At 46.6% G+C, this 13235-nt stretch overlaps 1 protein-coding gene across 1 annotated transcript; it reads left to right on the top strand.

The window, feature by feature from the left end:
• The first annotated feature begins 280 nt into the window (after positions 1 to 280).
• On the top strand, positions 281 to 12030 carry ism1 (isthmin 1). Its single transcript, XM_017413061.3, has 6 exons — positions 281 to 723; positions 6284 to 6496; positions 8108 to 8348; positions 9776 to 9919; positions 10018 to 10107; positions 10528 to 12030. Exons 1-6 carry the CDS (start codon positions 586 to 588, stop codon positions 11043 to 11045), a joined length of 1344 nt encoding a protein of 447 aa, XP_017268550.1. The 5' UTR covers positions 281 to 585; the 3' UTR covers positions 11046 to 12030.
• Positions 12031 to 13235: the final 1205 nt, after the last annotated feature.

Below are 13235 nucleotides of genomic sequence, written 5' to 3'. Positions count from 1 at the left end.
CAGAACCAGGCAGAAGTCAGCTGTGAAGCAGTAACTTGTTGGATCTGTTTGTTTGTTTTTTTAGTTTTAGGGCTCTTTGTTTATGTAGTTTTTGGGGGGGAGAATGCGCCGGATTGTCAGGATGATGCCGCGCAGACTCCTGCGGACAAACAGAGAAGAAGTGCGTAAAGCGGATGGAGAGGAGGCGCAGAAAGCTGAGGCGTGAGGCCGGGAATGTGGCCGGGAAGCACGGCTGGATGAGCCCAGTTTGAAGGAGTTCCACCGGGATTCTGTCTGTGAGACCAGGAGGTCCAGGAGGATCGTTTCAGGAAATCACTCCCCCCCTTCACCCCCCCATCACAACAAGAAAAAAGGCGCACTGGATCCAGATTCATCTGCGGCACTTTTCCTCAACTTCTTCCTCCTCTCCGATCCGTCTCCCCTCGTTTCTTTTTTGCCCCTCTGATTCCCGAAGTGGCTCCGAAGTGGTGTTGCGGCCCCTCGTCCCCGGCGGATCCAGAGATTGGAGTCTCCGCGCCGGGAGGAGGCGGAGGAGGCACTCCGGCCGCACCGCGAGAAGCTCCGAAGAGCGGCCGCGTCAAGAGGATGGTGCGCCTGGCCGCGGAGCTGCTGCTGCTCCTGGGACTCCTTCTGCTCACCCTGCACATCACGGTGCTGCGGAGCAACCCGCTGCCCCAGGAAAATGCCACTCTGAGCCTGGAGCAGGACACAGCGCTTCCAGAGGTGAGTCAGGAGTCTCCAAGAAGCGCCTGTAGCTCAGGTAAATAAAGCCTCACTTCCTCAGAGGTCCTAAGGGACTGACAGGCACATGGTTGGGCTCTGATGGAGAGTCAGCCATGGGCAGAGGGTGGTCCAGGGTCAGAGGTCAGCAGACACACCTCCCATTGTTGAGGTTAGGCGCCTCTCTGTCATCACCTGGTAAGTCAGAGGATCAGAGCTGAGCCGCTGCAAGTGTCCCCGCTTCCTGCCGGGATTCATCCCGGATCCGACTCAAAACATGCTGGGTGTCATCAGGTCACCAACGAAACTCCTTTGGGTCAAACTGCAGCTTCATTGGCACCAAACGCATCGGTTCTGAAAACGTTGTGTCAAATGGGAATAAAAACTGGATGCAAAGGTCTGCAAATTTCATAAACACGCATTTTATTCATAACGAAACGTAGTAAGAGTTTTAAAAGTTTAAAGAAAGAAAAGGGCTAATTTAAATGTTTTGGCAGCAACACGTCTCTAAAGAGTTGTTCCAGATGTTTCCCTCTGTGCAGCATCTCCATCAGTCTGTAAACATCTGGACCTGAGGTTGTCCCATTCTGTCTGTGAACATCTGGACCTGAGGTCGTCCCATTCTGTCTGTAAACATCTGGACCTGAGGTTGTCCCATTCTGTCTGTTCAACAGTCCTGGATGGGAGCAGATCCTTTCCAGAGGCACTAATGCACCCCCATACCATCAGAGAGGCAGGCTTTTGAGGCTGAATTGTCCCTCTCCTCTTCAGAACTGATGGTTCATGTGTTTTTGGATAGTGTCCCACATCTGGCTTCTTCTTGCTCTGATAGAGCTTTAACCCAGATTATTCTTCAATTGTTCCACTAGTTTTAGGCTGAAGAACCTCTGCCCATCTTTACTTTTCAGAGATTTTATACCCAGTGCTATTGTTGCCAATTAACGTAATTTGTTAAAAAAGTTGATTTTTATTCGTACCACGAACTTTTACAGCCTTTTTTTGCCATAAAAGTCACAATTTCTCTATTATTCTTTTAAAACGATACAATTTCTTTGTTCAAACATTTGTTTAGCGTATAGAATCACTGCATTCAGTTTTTATTTACATTTTACACAAAGCCCCAACCAACGTTTTCCAGACGGAACCAGGTTTGGAGCATGCCTCGACAAAATTCAACATGACACCATTTGAGACACGTTAAATGGCTGAACTGCCCCTTTTAGCTCCAAATCCTGACCAGACGGGATCAACAAGCCTTTGTAGAGACCGTTAAGCATCCTTCAGATTCTTTTATGGTATATTTAGCACTTTCCTCCTCTCCAGCAGATAAATACGCGGCCTACAGGAGCGGTTTCCCATCATCGGTGTTAAGGAAAGAATTTACATTTCATAAAAACATGTGAGGGGTATTTCTTTTTAATCTTCATTATCACGACCATCCACTGACTGACCTGCAGCTTTTGCAAGCCTGCGTTTCGTTGGATGTCAGGCCATGAAAAGCTGAGGAAATATTCCAGGAATTTGTTGAATACTTGTCACCCGGCCAAAAGGTGGATTGGATGAGCAGGATGAGGAGCAGCGGGGAGTTTCTCCCGAGGAATCTCAGTGGAAATACGAAACATCCCAGTTCAGCTCTCGTCCAGATTCATTGTTTTTTTTTTTTTTCCTTTCTGCTCACGGGTGCTCAGCCTTTCCAGACAGGCTTCAGTGACTCTTCACTGAAAGCGCTGATGTCATCCTCCAGCCATGCTTGTCACGGCCCAGGAAGTGAATTATCATCTGAAGGTGTCACATTCCAAACGCCATTCACCCAAACACAAACGACAGGATGTGGCTCTCTGCACCTGAAGGACAAAGTGGAAAGTCTTTGATGCATTATCCCGAGAGTGGAAATGTACAACGATAATGATTTATTTTGCTTTTCGGCTTATTTACTTCCTGTCTTTTCAGTTCCATCGGGTGAATAAACATTAGCGTAAATGAGGAGTGGGACGGGAAGGACGATTTCCTTTTCCACCTACAGAAAAGCATCCGGCACAATGCAGAGCGCCTTCATTTCCTGCCAGCCTCCCTGGGGGGGGAGGACCCCCGAGTGGGTCCCAATTGAAAAATAGAGTCATGCCACTTCAAGCAGCTCCTCACAAAGTTCTTAAAAAAAAGGGGGGGAAGCGGGAAAAGAAGAGGAGATACAGCATGGAGAAAGAAGGAGGAGTGGGGACATCCTGGGAGGAACTGAACACTGGGTGTGTCACTTTTGATCTCCAAATTAAAGCCCACTCCTCTCAGATGAGTGATAGCTGTAAAGATGGCCGCCATCAAAGAAGATTATTTCCCATTTAAATGAGTCTTGGCTGAAAAACAAAAAAAGTGTCGTCCAAACTCTAATGAGACTCGTTTAAAAAGACATGCAGACATCACTACATACAATAACACAACCTAAATCTGCACAACCAGTAAGTAATCATTTTCCTGGCTATTATTAACGGGATAGTCCGCTCATGTTGGAAGGGACGGAGTTAGGGTAAGGGTTAGCCTGGTTATAGATCATTTTTCTGCTGTGACATATAATATCTACACTTCTGCACCTTTTTGTTACAACGCAAAGGTGTGTTTGTTGAGCAAAAACAGACAGAGTTTAAGTCGACGAAGTGCCGAGGCTGCTGGATGTATCAGATCGGCACGAACACGATGTGCATTCAACAAACATTCACTCCCGTAGTCAGATGTTTGGTTGAGAAAGTCCAACGTTTCTGCGGATAAACTCTCCTTCTTTTCACAATCTGTATCAAGTTTATACAACAAAACAGGTAACTTTTGCCCCTTTTACACGGGCTCTAAAGGTCCCGGCTCCACTCTACTCGGCTCGCTTTGCAAGCGTTTCCACCGGCATTTTTTTGAGGCCGGCCCTGCTTCTTTGGTCCCTGCTTCAGAGTAGGGCCAGCCGGGCCGGCCCTGCTTCATGGGCGGCGCAGGCTTAGCTCCTGTTCACTCATTGGTCGTGGGTGTGACCAGATGCAAGCATAAAGAGCAAAGGTAGGAATATAAACAACAGCGTTAGCTTACCCTGCAACGTTTCTGCCATCTGTCCCCCAGCTGAAGGCCTGTAAAGCCTGAAATCTCCGGCTGATAACAGCTGTCCTACTATGCGCAACAATCGCAGCATCCAGAGCATTTCTTCCACTGCGCCTCTCTTCCTGAAGTCTCAGGAGAATCCCCATAAGTTTAAAAAACAGCAACAACACAGGGCCAACGTTGTTCATAGCGCTTTCGTTGTTTACACAACATGCGCTAAGTTTCGGTAGCACACACCCCGCGTGCCGCGGCCCCGCCCCCCGCAACACGAGGAGGCGTTCCTCTGCTGCCGACCAAACTGGCCGGTGTGAACGCGACGCATTCTTTATCGAGCCGAGCAGAGCGGAGTAGAGCCGGACTTCTGAATTAGGGCCCGTGTAAAAGAGGCATTTGTCTTTTTTCAGCCAGCGTGTCTCTCGCTGCTGTAGGACTTCCTGTTTTGTCTCAAGTCGTCTCACTGTTTCTGAGCTCAAAGCTTCTGCTTCAAAGTACGGCTGTACGGGATTACAAACACTCGGGATGTGCGACTTTATTGTTTAAAACTGCATTGATGATATCAGATATAATCCTTGTTTTCTCTTCTGTTTCAGCGTCATTTAAACATGATGCGGGCATCAAGGCCGGCCAGAGTCTGTAGGAAATGTCTTATCAGCACGCAGAACATGAATGTATGGTATTAAAAACGTAATGGTCTGATTTATTGCAGACCAAGCAGTCGTTTGGGAGACTGACACTGCGCTCAGTGATGCAATGATGATAAATGTTGATATACTGTGCAGCCGTACTTAAAAACTAGAAGTAAAGGGTCTCTTTAACTTGTCACGTCTTCAAATCAAAACTCTTTAGATTAATTAAAAAAAAGCGTGACGACCAGATGCTTAACGTTTTCAGACTGTGACGGTTTGTTTGAGGCTTACTTTCCAGTCTGCATCTCTGCCAGTCTATTGAAGAGGGAGAGACACAGGTGCGTGGTTACCACGGCAACCCCCCCAGTGAGCCACTGGCAGCAGCTTTAACGCCTCGTTTGATCTCGGTTTCTCTACGGTTCGTGCATCAAAACGTTGGCGTTTCGTTGGCTTCCTCAAAGCACTGCTGGCCGTTAGAGGAAAAACACTGATGTGTGTTGGGATTTTGAGCAGAAATGTTAGTTATTTTCTGATTAACCATTAAAGTCTGCGGTTGAAAGCGCTGACCTCCCCCAGATAAGGCACCTGTCGCCGGATTTTACCGCCGTGTGTTTACGTTGTGATTAAACCTGCGGGTGCTCTGGCGGGTCGCTCCCTCGGCGGAGCTCCATTACAGCCACTGAGTGAAATCTGAAGACTGGGAACTTGAAAGGCAGGGTTATCACATGGGCATCTCAAAGTCTAAGTCCTCCTGACGGAACCGAAGAGGGCCCTGTGATGTGCACGCAAAGAGCCCCAAACCCAGCTCCTGGCTCAGGGAAACAAAGAGATATTTGGGGTTTTAACTGGAATCGGCTTTTTGAGGGTTTTCCTCCCACAAACGTTATAATCTTGGACATAAATCATTTTCTTATCGACATTAAAACCTCTCAGATTTTGCGTTTGGTTTCTGGAGAACCATTTACTCTTCTTTCCCAAAATTATAGGTGGTTGTGTAATTATTTTAAATGCAGCACAAGCGCTCATAAAAGAAGGGATGTGAGAGTTTTTAAATTCTTTGAAATCCAGCACGTTATCACATTAAGTCTGGTTTGCAGAATGACGAAAAGCGACGCAGCTGCCGTCGCCACGCAGCTCCGTTTACAGGGCCGGAGTGCACCTTCGGCTGAACACAAACAGCTCCGGTGGGGGCTTTTATGCCCACCACAATGCGGCCGAGCTGACACTTTGTCTGCGACGGGCCGCTGCAACCGTGCGGCACAGCTTCCATATTCCCAGGCCTCGGTCTGGCCACAAAAACACTGAGGAGGGAGGAAAAAAAACAAGAGAACGTGATTGATGCCTTCCTTTGATCTTATTTTCTGCCACCCCAGAATGGATGATTGCAGACTACTTATAGCTGTCTGTCCAATTTGGGAATAATTGTTCCCTCCGTGCATACCTGATGGAGGACATATGCCTCATCTGTCATTTTGGGATGGATTTACAACACCCCTGTCAGGAGAGCAAATGTTTTTCTGTCTTCAAGAAGGCAGATGTAATTATTTTGCTATGTTTGCTTAGGTTTCTCCGTGTAGCCCAGCACAGGAAACCCGTCGGCCTCGCAGCAGAAGAGCGTGCTAAATACGTCCCCAACATAATACCGTGGTGAAGCAGCCGGATGCTTTGCCAGTTAAAAATGGAAAAATATACAGCGAGGCTGCACATAGGATCTGAACGCAGGCTTGTTAGAGTTTTTTTTATATGGAAGCTGACAGACACAAGGAACAGCGTCTTCAGTGTCTCTTCCTCAGTTAAAGCCTGCTGAGAGTGCAGACTTTCTACTGCAGTGACTTAATATTTTGTTCTTTTTTTCTGTTCCTTAGCACAAAACCCTAAGTGCGAGGAGTAGTTCTTCTGTCCAGCTGGCTCCTGAAGGTCAGAAGTCTGGTCCAGAGCACCGGTCGGCCCACCAGCCTGCGTCACTGCCCTGGGCCCAGGATGGTAACAGGGATGTCCCCGGAGCGTTCCTGCTCGATCTGCAGAACTTCCCAGACCTCTCCAAGGCCGACATCAACGGACAGAATCCCAACATCCAGGTGACCATCGGGGGAGGGGGTTGTAATCTTTAGCTCCGTTCACACTGCAGGCAAATGTGACCCAACTCTGATTTTTTTTGGCCCCTGGGTCAGATATGTATCCAATGTTTTTCAAATCGACAGCAGTGTCGACTTTTACATCGGAAAGGATGAGGTCCCCCATCCACCATATGAGACACCTTTTAAAACATGGAATTTAGAAAAAAAAAAAAAACAATTTAGAGAAAAAGATCAGTTTTCATAGAACCCTACAATATACTGAAGTGCACTTAAATTGCTGATTTTATTTGAAATGTGGTTATAGATGCATCGGTAATCGTCTCTAAACACATCCTGGTAATCGAATCCTGAGATGTCCAAAGACTCCCACCCCCAGAGACCGTGTGAGTCCGTGCACCTGCCTTCACACTTTGATGCCGCCGCTCGCTGAAGACATGGCTGCTCAAGCACGCAGGGGAAAGGAAGAGCAAACAGAAAGGCCGGGAGTAGCTTGGTGCACATCATCACACCCCTTTCCTCCCTCTTCCTCCTCCTCTCACACTCCCCAGCTCCCGGTGAAGCCCAGAAAAGACGCCACGTCAATCATGCTGACGGCTGAAAGGCCGACACTAACCGCCAAAGCCCCGCGGCTAACCCGGGAAGATGGACGGTAGCCTTATGTGAATGTGTGGCAAGCCCCGGTCCATAAATCCCTCAGCGACGCAGATGGCTGAATAACCGCCGCCATGTTTAAATCACTCTTCTGTCCAAATCCGGCGAGGGGGGTCCTTTCAGTTCTGAGGGGCATCATTCCTAAATATGAGCATGAACAAAGTGTATTAACATCTCAAGATGTGGGAAGAGAGAAAAGCAACCAATTGAGCGAGGGTGTGAGGCTGTGGGAGCAGGGGGGTCTTTGATCCTGGGATTCATCTGGCTTTCATGGTCTGGAGGAGGCTGAGGAGCCCTTTGAACTCTGTGTTTAGGTGGAGGGAGCCCGAGAGGTGGGGGGTGGGACACCACCCCTGCCACTCCGTCACCCTTCCCCTCCCTCATCTTGGAGGCACATGTGTCAGGACAGAAAACGGGGGGGTGGATGTTGTGTTCAGGGGCAACAGAAAGGGTAAGACTGCAACCAGTTCAACCTTTCTGGTAACAAAAAAAAAAAGGCTTTTAAAAAAATTAATTGCATATTAATGCACCTGAGGTGCAATAATGCGGAAGGAATGCATATCACCCGCCGCCTTTTAAACTAACCTCATCCCATCTCAGTTTTGGCCTTTTTGAAAAAAAAAATAAAATAAAACATTCAGTAAAATCCCAGGATCTCTAATCTGAGCTCTACTGCACCAAACTGTGGCTCAGTATCTGTAAAACTGAATGGCTTACAGCTGTTGTTGTGTTTGCTAAGGCTGATTAGCTGTGGCGGCCATCTTGACCCAGCCTGACTCTGAAAGCTAATCAGTAGTAGATGCAGATCCAGATTACTTTCTGAGAGTCATTAACGTCTGTGCACGGGTTTGAGACATTTTGCAAAAACGACGAACAAACAAACAAACATTATCAGGCGCAGCTGAACGGCGGGGGATAAAAATAAAAACGAGCTTCTTTATTTCTTCTGGTTTTCTACAGGTGACCATTGAGGTGGTGGATGGACTGGAGGGCCACGAACCTGAAAATGGCCTCCGTAAGGAGACCAAGCCCAGCTGGGCCTCCCCGAACTGGAGAAACTGGTGGCCTCACACGTCTTCATCCTCCTCCCATCAGACGCAGGCTCACGATCGCTCCTACGGGAGCAAAACCAAGGATAGCAACTTCCTCAGGCCACCAGCAGACTGGGACAGGAGGGGAAGCAAAGCTCAAACTGAATATGGTGAGACTGACAAGGAGTGTGTGCTCGTGTGTGTGTCTGCAGGATAATGCACTGCATCCACAGGGTCCTATTTGAGCAATGGTCCCCAGATGGTCGTAGTCTGATGTGGAATCTGTAATTTGCAGATTTACTGATTTAAGCTGTCACCATAATAAGTGCAGTCGTCCCAGGCGAGCCTCTGGGAGCCCCTGATTGAAGCCTTTAGCGCTCTTTTATGAGCTGGATTGCTCTTGTGTTTCGGAGCTAGCTCTGCCGCGCAGTTTAAACACCTCGCGACATCAAAGTTCAGGCGCAGCCGCGGAGAGCCGGAAACGCCGTTAAGGCTTCCACGCAATTCAAACAACGGCGTTCAAAAAGCAGCCCCGCAGATAAATCTGCTGGGAAAGAATTTATGCTCGCTGTGGTACAGCGCGGTCCGTGTTGAAGCACGCCCAAGCCAACGTGGTCCAACTGGAATTCGTGCTCTGCAGAAAACATTTTATTCACTTAAGATTTTTAGTTTTTGTCAAATGATTCTGGCTTATCACTAAGGTCAGCTCTCATATCCGTCCTGTGTTTCATACCACACTAATGCAGAACGCAATATTTTATCATCATAACTGTCACAGTTTGGAACTTTATAATCATTAAAATGGACATTTATCCCGAGCCATCAATTAAACATGAAGTTTTTCTAAATTCTGACTTTAGTCACAATCATTATGACTTGCATTACAAGCAGAAGGACTTAGATGTCTTACATTAATACAGAATGCACATAATTAAGGACAGATGGTAGCAGGGGGTGTAAGGGACGGTTTGGACTCCCGCCTGAAATACCTCCATCCCAAAATTTCCACATTAATCCCTCTCAGTGATTGAGGAAGACGGAGGTGAGCCTTCTGTAAACTCACTGGTAATAAATGGAGTTCTCGCCATTTCGCTTTGCATTTTCATCCTGCAGAGTCGCGGGTGTTTTCTGTTGGTAATGAAAAGGTCCGGCGGTCCTTGAAGTAATGCATATTGCCCGCTGAAGTGCATGCCATTTTTTAAACTAAGCTCCCATGCAATCTGTTGGTGCTGGAAGGATGTGTTGGGGATGACTCTCTGCTACCACCACACCCGATTTTAGCTCAATATCTGCAAATCTGACCGAGTTGCAACCATTCTAGCTGTAGCAGCCAAACTGGAATCAGGTCCAAAGGTTCATCGGTTGTGGATGCACTGAGTATTTAATAATTGCTTTCTGACAGTCAAAGAAACACTCCCATTGAACACGTGATCGTCCACGTTTCATGGTGGCGAGGCGATAATTAGCAGAATGAAAGCTTCCCAGTTCCTTTACTGACTAAACTCACCCTGAGCCCTTCGTCTCGGTTGGACTTGCTGTGAGTCAGAGTCTGTGCACTGAGCGATGTGTATCTGCCTCTCTTTCTCTCCCATCTAAGACTACATGGATGGAGAGGGAGACTGGAGCAACTGGTCGGCATGCAGCGTCACCTGTGGAAACGGCAACCAGAAAAGAACCAGGTCTTGTGGCTACGCCTGTACGGCCACCGAGTCCCGGACGTGCGATATGCCCAGCTGCCCAGGTGGCGCCGTTGTTTCTCAGCGCAAACATTCAGTTACGTTAGCATCCCCGGCTGTAAAAATACTCAAAGTTTCTGTCTCTGTGTTGATCTTCCTAAAGGTATCGAAGACGCCTTCAAGACGGCAGCAACAGAAATGAGCCTGTTAGCTGGAAAGAACGAGTTTAACGCCACAGAGCTGTTTGGCGTCGGTAAGAATTCACACACTACTCCTTTGTAATCTGATTACTTCTGCATACTTTGTGCTGCTTTAGCCATTTACAATTCAAGATGTTCACATCATTCCAGGGATGGGCAGCTGTGCCATAGCTGTGAAATACATCGAAATCTCTTCAGTTCACTGAAAAACAAATCTGCTTGTTGCTATTTTTAGCTTTCAGCTACTGTTTTGCTACTCTAAGTTTTAGCTAGCTTTCTGCTACTTTTAGCTTTTAACTAGCCTTTTGCTTCTTTTACCTAACAAACACTTTTAGCTTTTTTTTGGCTTTTTATTCGTATTTGGCTGATTTTAGTTAGTGCTTTGCTCCTTTTGTTTAACATTATTCTTATTCTTATTGTCTGGTTTGAAACATTTAAAGAATTAGCTGAAAAGGAAACCGTTTTTCTTCCAGACACAGACAGCTGTGAGCGATGGATGAACTGCAAGAGTGACTTTTTGAAGAAGTACATGACTAAAGTGGCAAACGACCTTCCCAGCTGCCCTTGCTCCTACCCCACCGAGGTGGCGTACAGCACCGCCGACGTGCACGACGCCCCCACGCGCCGCGACTTCCGCTGGAAAGACGCCAGCGGGCCGAAGGAGAAGCTGGAGATCTACAAGCCCACGGCCCGTTACTGCATCCGCTCCATGCTGACGTTTGAGTCCACCACGCTGGCGGCGCAGCACTGCTGCTACGACGACAGCATGAAGCTCATCACTCGCGGCAAAGGCGCCGGCACGCCCAACCTCATCAGCACGGAGTTCTCGGCTGACCTGCACTACAAGGTGGACATCCTGCCCTGGATCATCTGCAAAGGAGACTGGAGCCGCTACAACCAGGCCAGGCCGCCGAACAACGGGCAGAAATGTCCCGACAACCCCCAGGATGAGGACTACTACAAACAGTTTGAAGAAGCGAGGGAGTTCTAGCCCGCTGCAAGGTGAAAAGACAAAAAAAATACACAAATAAATAAAAAATACACAGCCTGAATTAGCCAGAGACCCTTGCATGCTCATGTTGGAAAACAGGCCACGGAAATTTTCCTACAAAAATGTAACTCGGAGTCACACAAGGGATAAAAAAGGAGCTTGTTTCTGTAGAAATGTCTATTTAGTTTAAGTAGATTCTGTGTTTTTAGGTTAATGAGCAGAAAACAGGGTTATCCAGATTTTATTTTGTAATTTTATCAATCACAATATTCAAGTTTTTACTTAAACTTGTGGGTATGTTTATTTAGCATGCACATTTTTTTTAATTCTCAGTAATTTAACTGTCCTGTCTGTCCTCGGGCCAGTGTCTCTTTGTAAAAAGCTTGCATTATTTTTGTAAAGTATTTATTAAGTTGTAGCTATGTTTTTTTCCCCCCACATGGATGAATGCTAACTTCTTTTCTAGTTTCTTTTTGTTGCCATCTTTGTGTCTCTAAAGTTAGGATTAAATCAGAGTAGAGTGTAAAGAATTCAACTTTGAGGGCAGATTTGTTTATAAATAAATCTTTAGGTAAACAAACGTGTCAGCTGATGTAAAAACAAAACTTTTATGTGTAGTTGTCTCCAAAAAAAATACCTCCTAAATACAACCCCAATTCTGAAAAAGATGAGGAGTGTAAAATGTAAATAAAAACAAATAGCGATGATTTGCTAATCTCATAAATGTACATTTTTTCCCATATCAAATGTTGAAACTTTGAAATTATACCTTTTTGGGGGGAGGAATAAAGTCATTTTTAATTTTATGAAAGCAAAACATCTCAGAAACAAAAGGAATGGTTCAACAAACGGCTGTAAAAGTCAGCTGGAAAAGCATTTTTTATTAAATTCGGTTAATTGGCAACAAGAGGACTGGGTTTAAAAGAGTATTTTATAAAGGCTAAATCTGTCAAAAGTAAAGATGGGCAGAAGTTCACTTGCCTGGGAAAAAAACTGTCTAAAAATATTTAAATAACTTTAGAATAATGTTCCTCAACAGAAGATTGGGAAGACCGAATTTATCATCGTCTACAGTTCTTAATATCATCGGTTCAGGTTCTGGTTCTGGTTCTGGTTCTGGTTCTGCTCAGGAACACTGTCTGTAAACACAGCTCACCGTGCCGTCCACAAACGCTGCTCAAAGCTCTATCAGGCAAAGAAGAAGCCAGATGTGAACAGATGTGTCTCCTCTGGACCAAAGAGGAGAACTGTTCTGAGGTCAGCCTGCCTCTCTGATGGTATGGGGGTGCATTAGTGCCTCTGGAAAGGATCTGCTCCCATCCAGGACTGTTGAACAGATAGAATGGGACGACCTCAGGTCCAGATGTTCACGGACTGATGGAGATGCTGCACAGAGGAGAACATCTGGAACCACTTTTTTTGGTAAAAAGTAGCTGCCATAAAATTTTAAATGATCTTATTTTTTCAAAAAAAAATGGTACAATTTCTGTTTCAACCTTTGAAATGTTTGCTATGTTCCACTGTTAATAAAATATGAGTTTATGAAATGTGTGAATCGTTGCGTTCTGCTTTTTATTTTTACACTTTTAAACAACGTCCCAACGTTTTTCAGGATCGGGGTTGAAGGTTGGTTCACCGGCCGAACAATTGCTCTCCTGCTGTCCGAGGAAAAGTCCATCTTCTGGAAATCATCTAATCTATTCCTCCCGTATCAGAGTTAAGCCAACGCACAAGACTTCCATTAGTTCCATTCAGCGTGGCTGTCAGGCCAGGCCTTTTGATGGGGTTGTGATATTTCTTCAGAGGGCGAGGAGAGTAAGGTTCCTTTGAATGTGACTCAAATTCTTTCTCTGGCATGTATCCACACATTCCTAAGTAATTTCTCAGTGTACACACTCTCTCTCTCTCACACACACACATATATGCTCGGTGCAGCTCGTCCGTAAGCAGGGACCTCTGACCATTCCCTCCCGGCTGAGTGCTGCAGTCATTGTCACACAGAGAAAGCCATTCATGGAGCCCTCATTCCTGCAGGCCTGTGTGCTGCACAGCTGGCTGGGTGCAGGGCTCGTCTTTATGGAGCAGCAGGCCCCGGCACGTTCCCCCCCCCCCGAGGCGCTACTTCCAACCACCTAGTTGGTTCCCTGTTCACACAGAATTCCTTTACGGACATCTTTCGCCGTCTTGAGT

This window comes from Kryptolebias marmoratus, linkage group LG22 (assembly GCF_001649575.2).
Source record: "Kryptolebias marmoratus isolate JLee-2015 linkage group LG22, ASM164957v2, whole genome shotgun sequence".
Lineage (NCBI taxonomy): Eukaryota > Metazoa > Chordata > Actinopteri > Cyprinodontiformes > Rivulidae > Kryptolebias > Kryptolebias marmoratus.
Note: the sequence above shows the minus strand (reverse complement) of the source record. Positions and strands in the feature narration are given on the sequence as shown.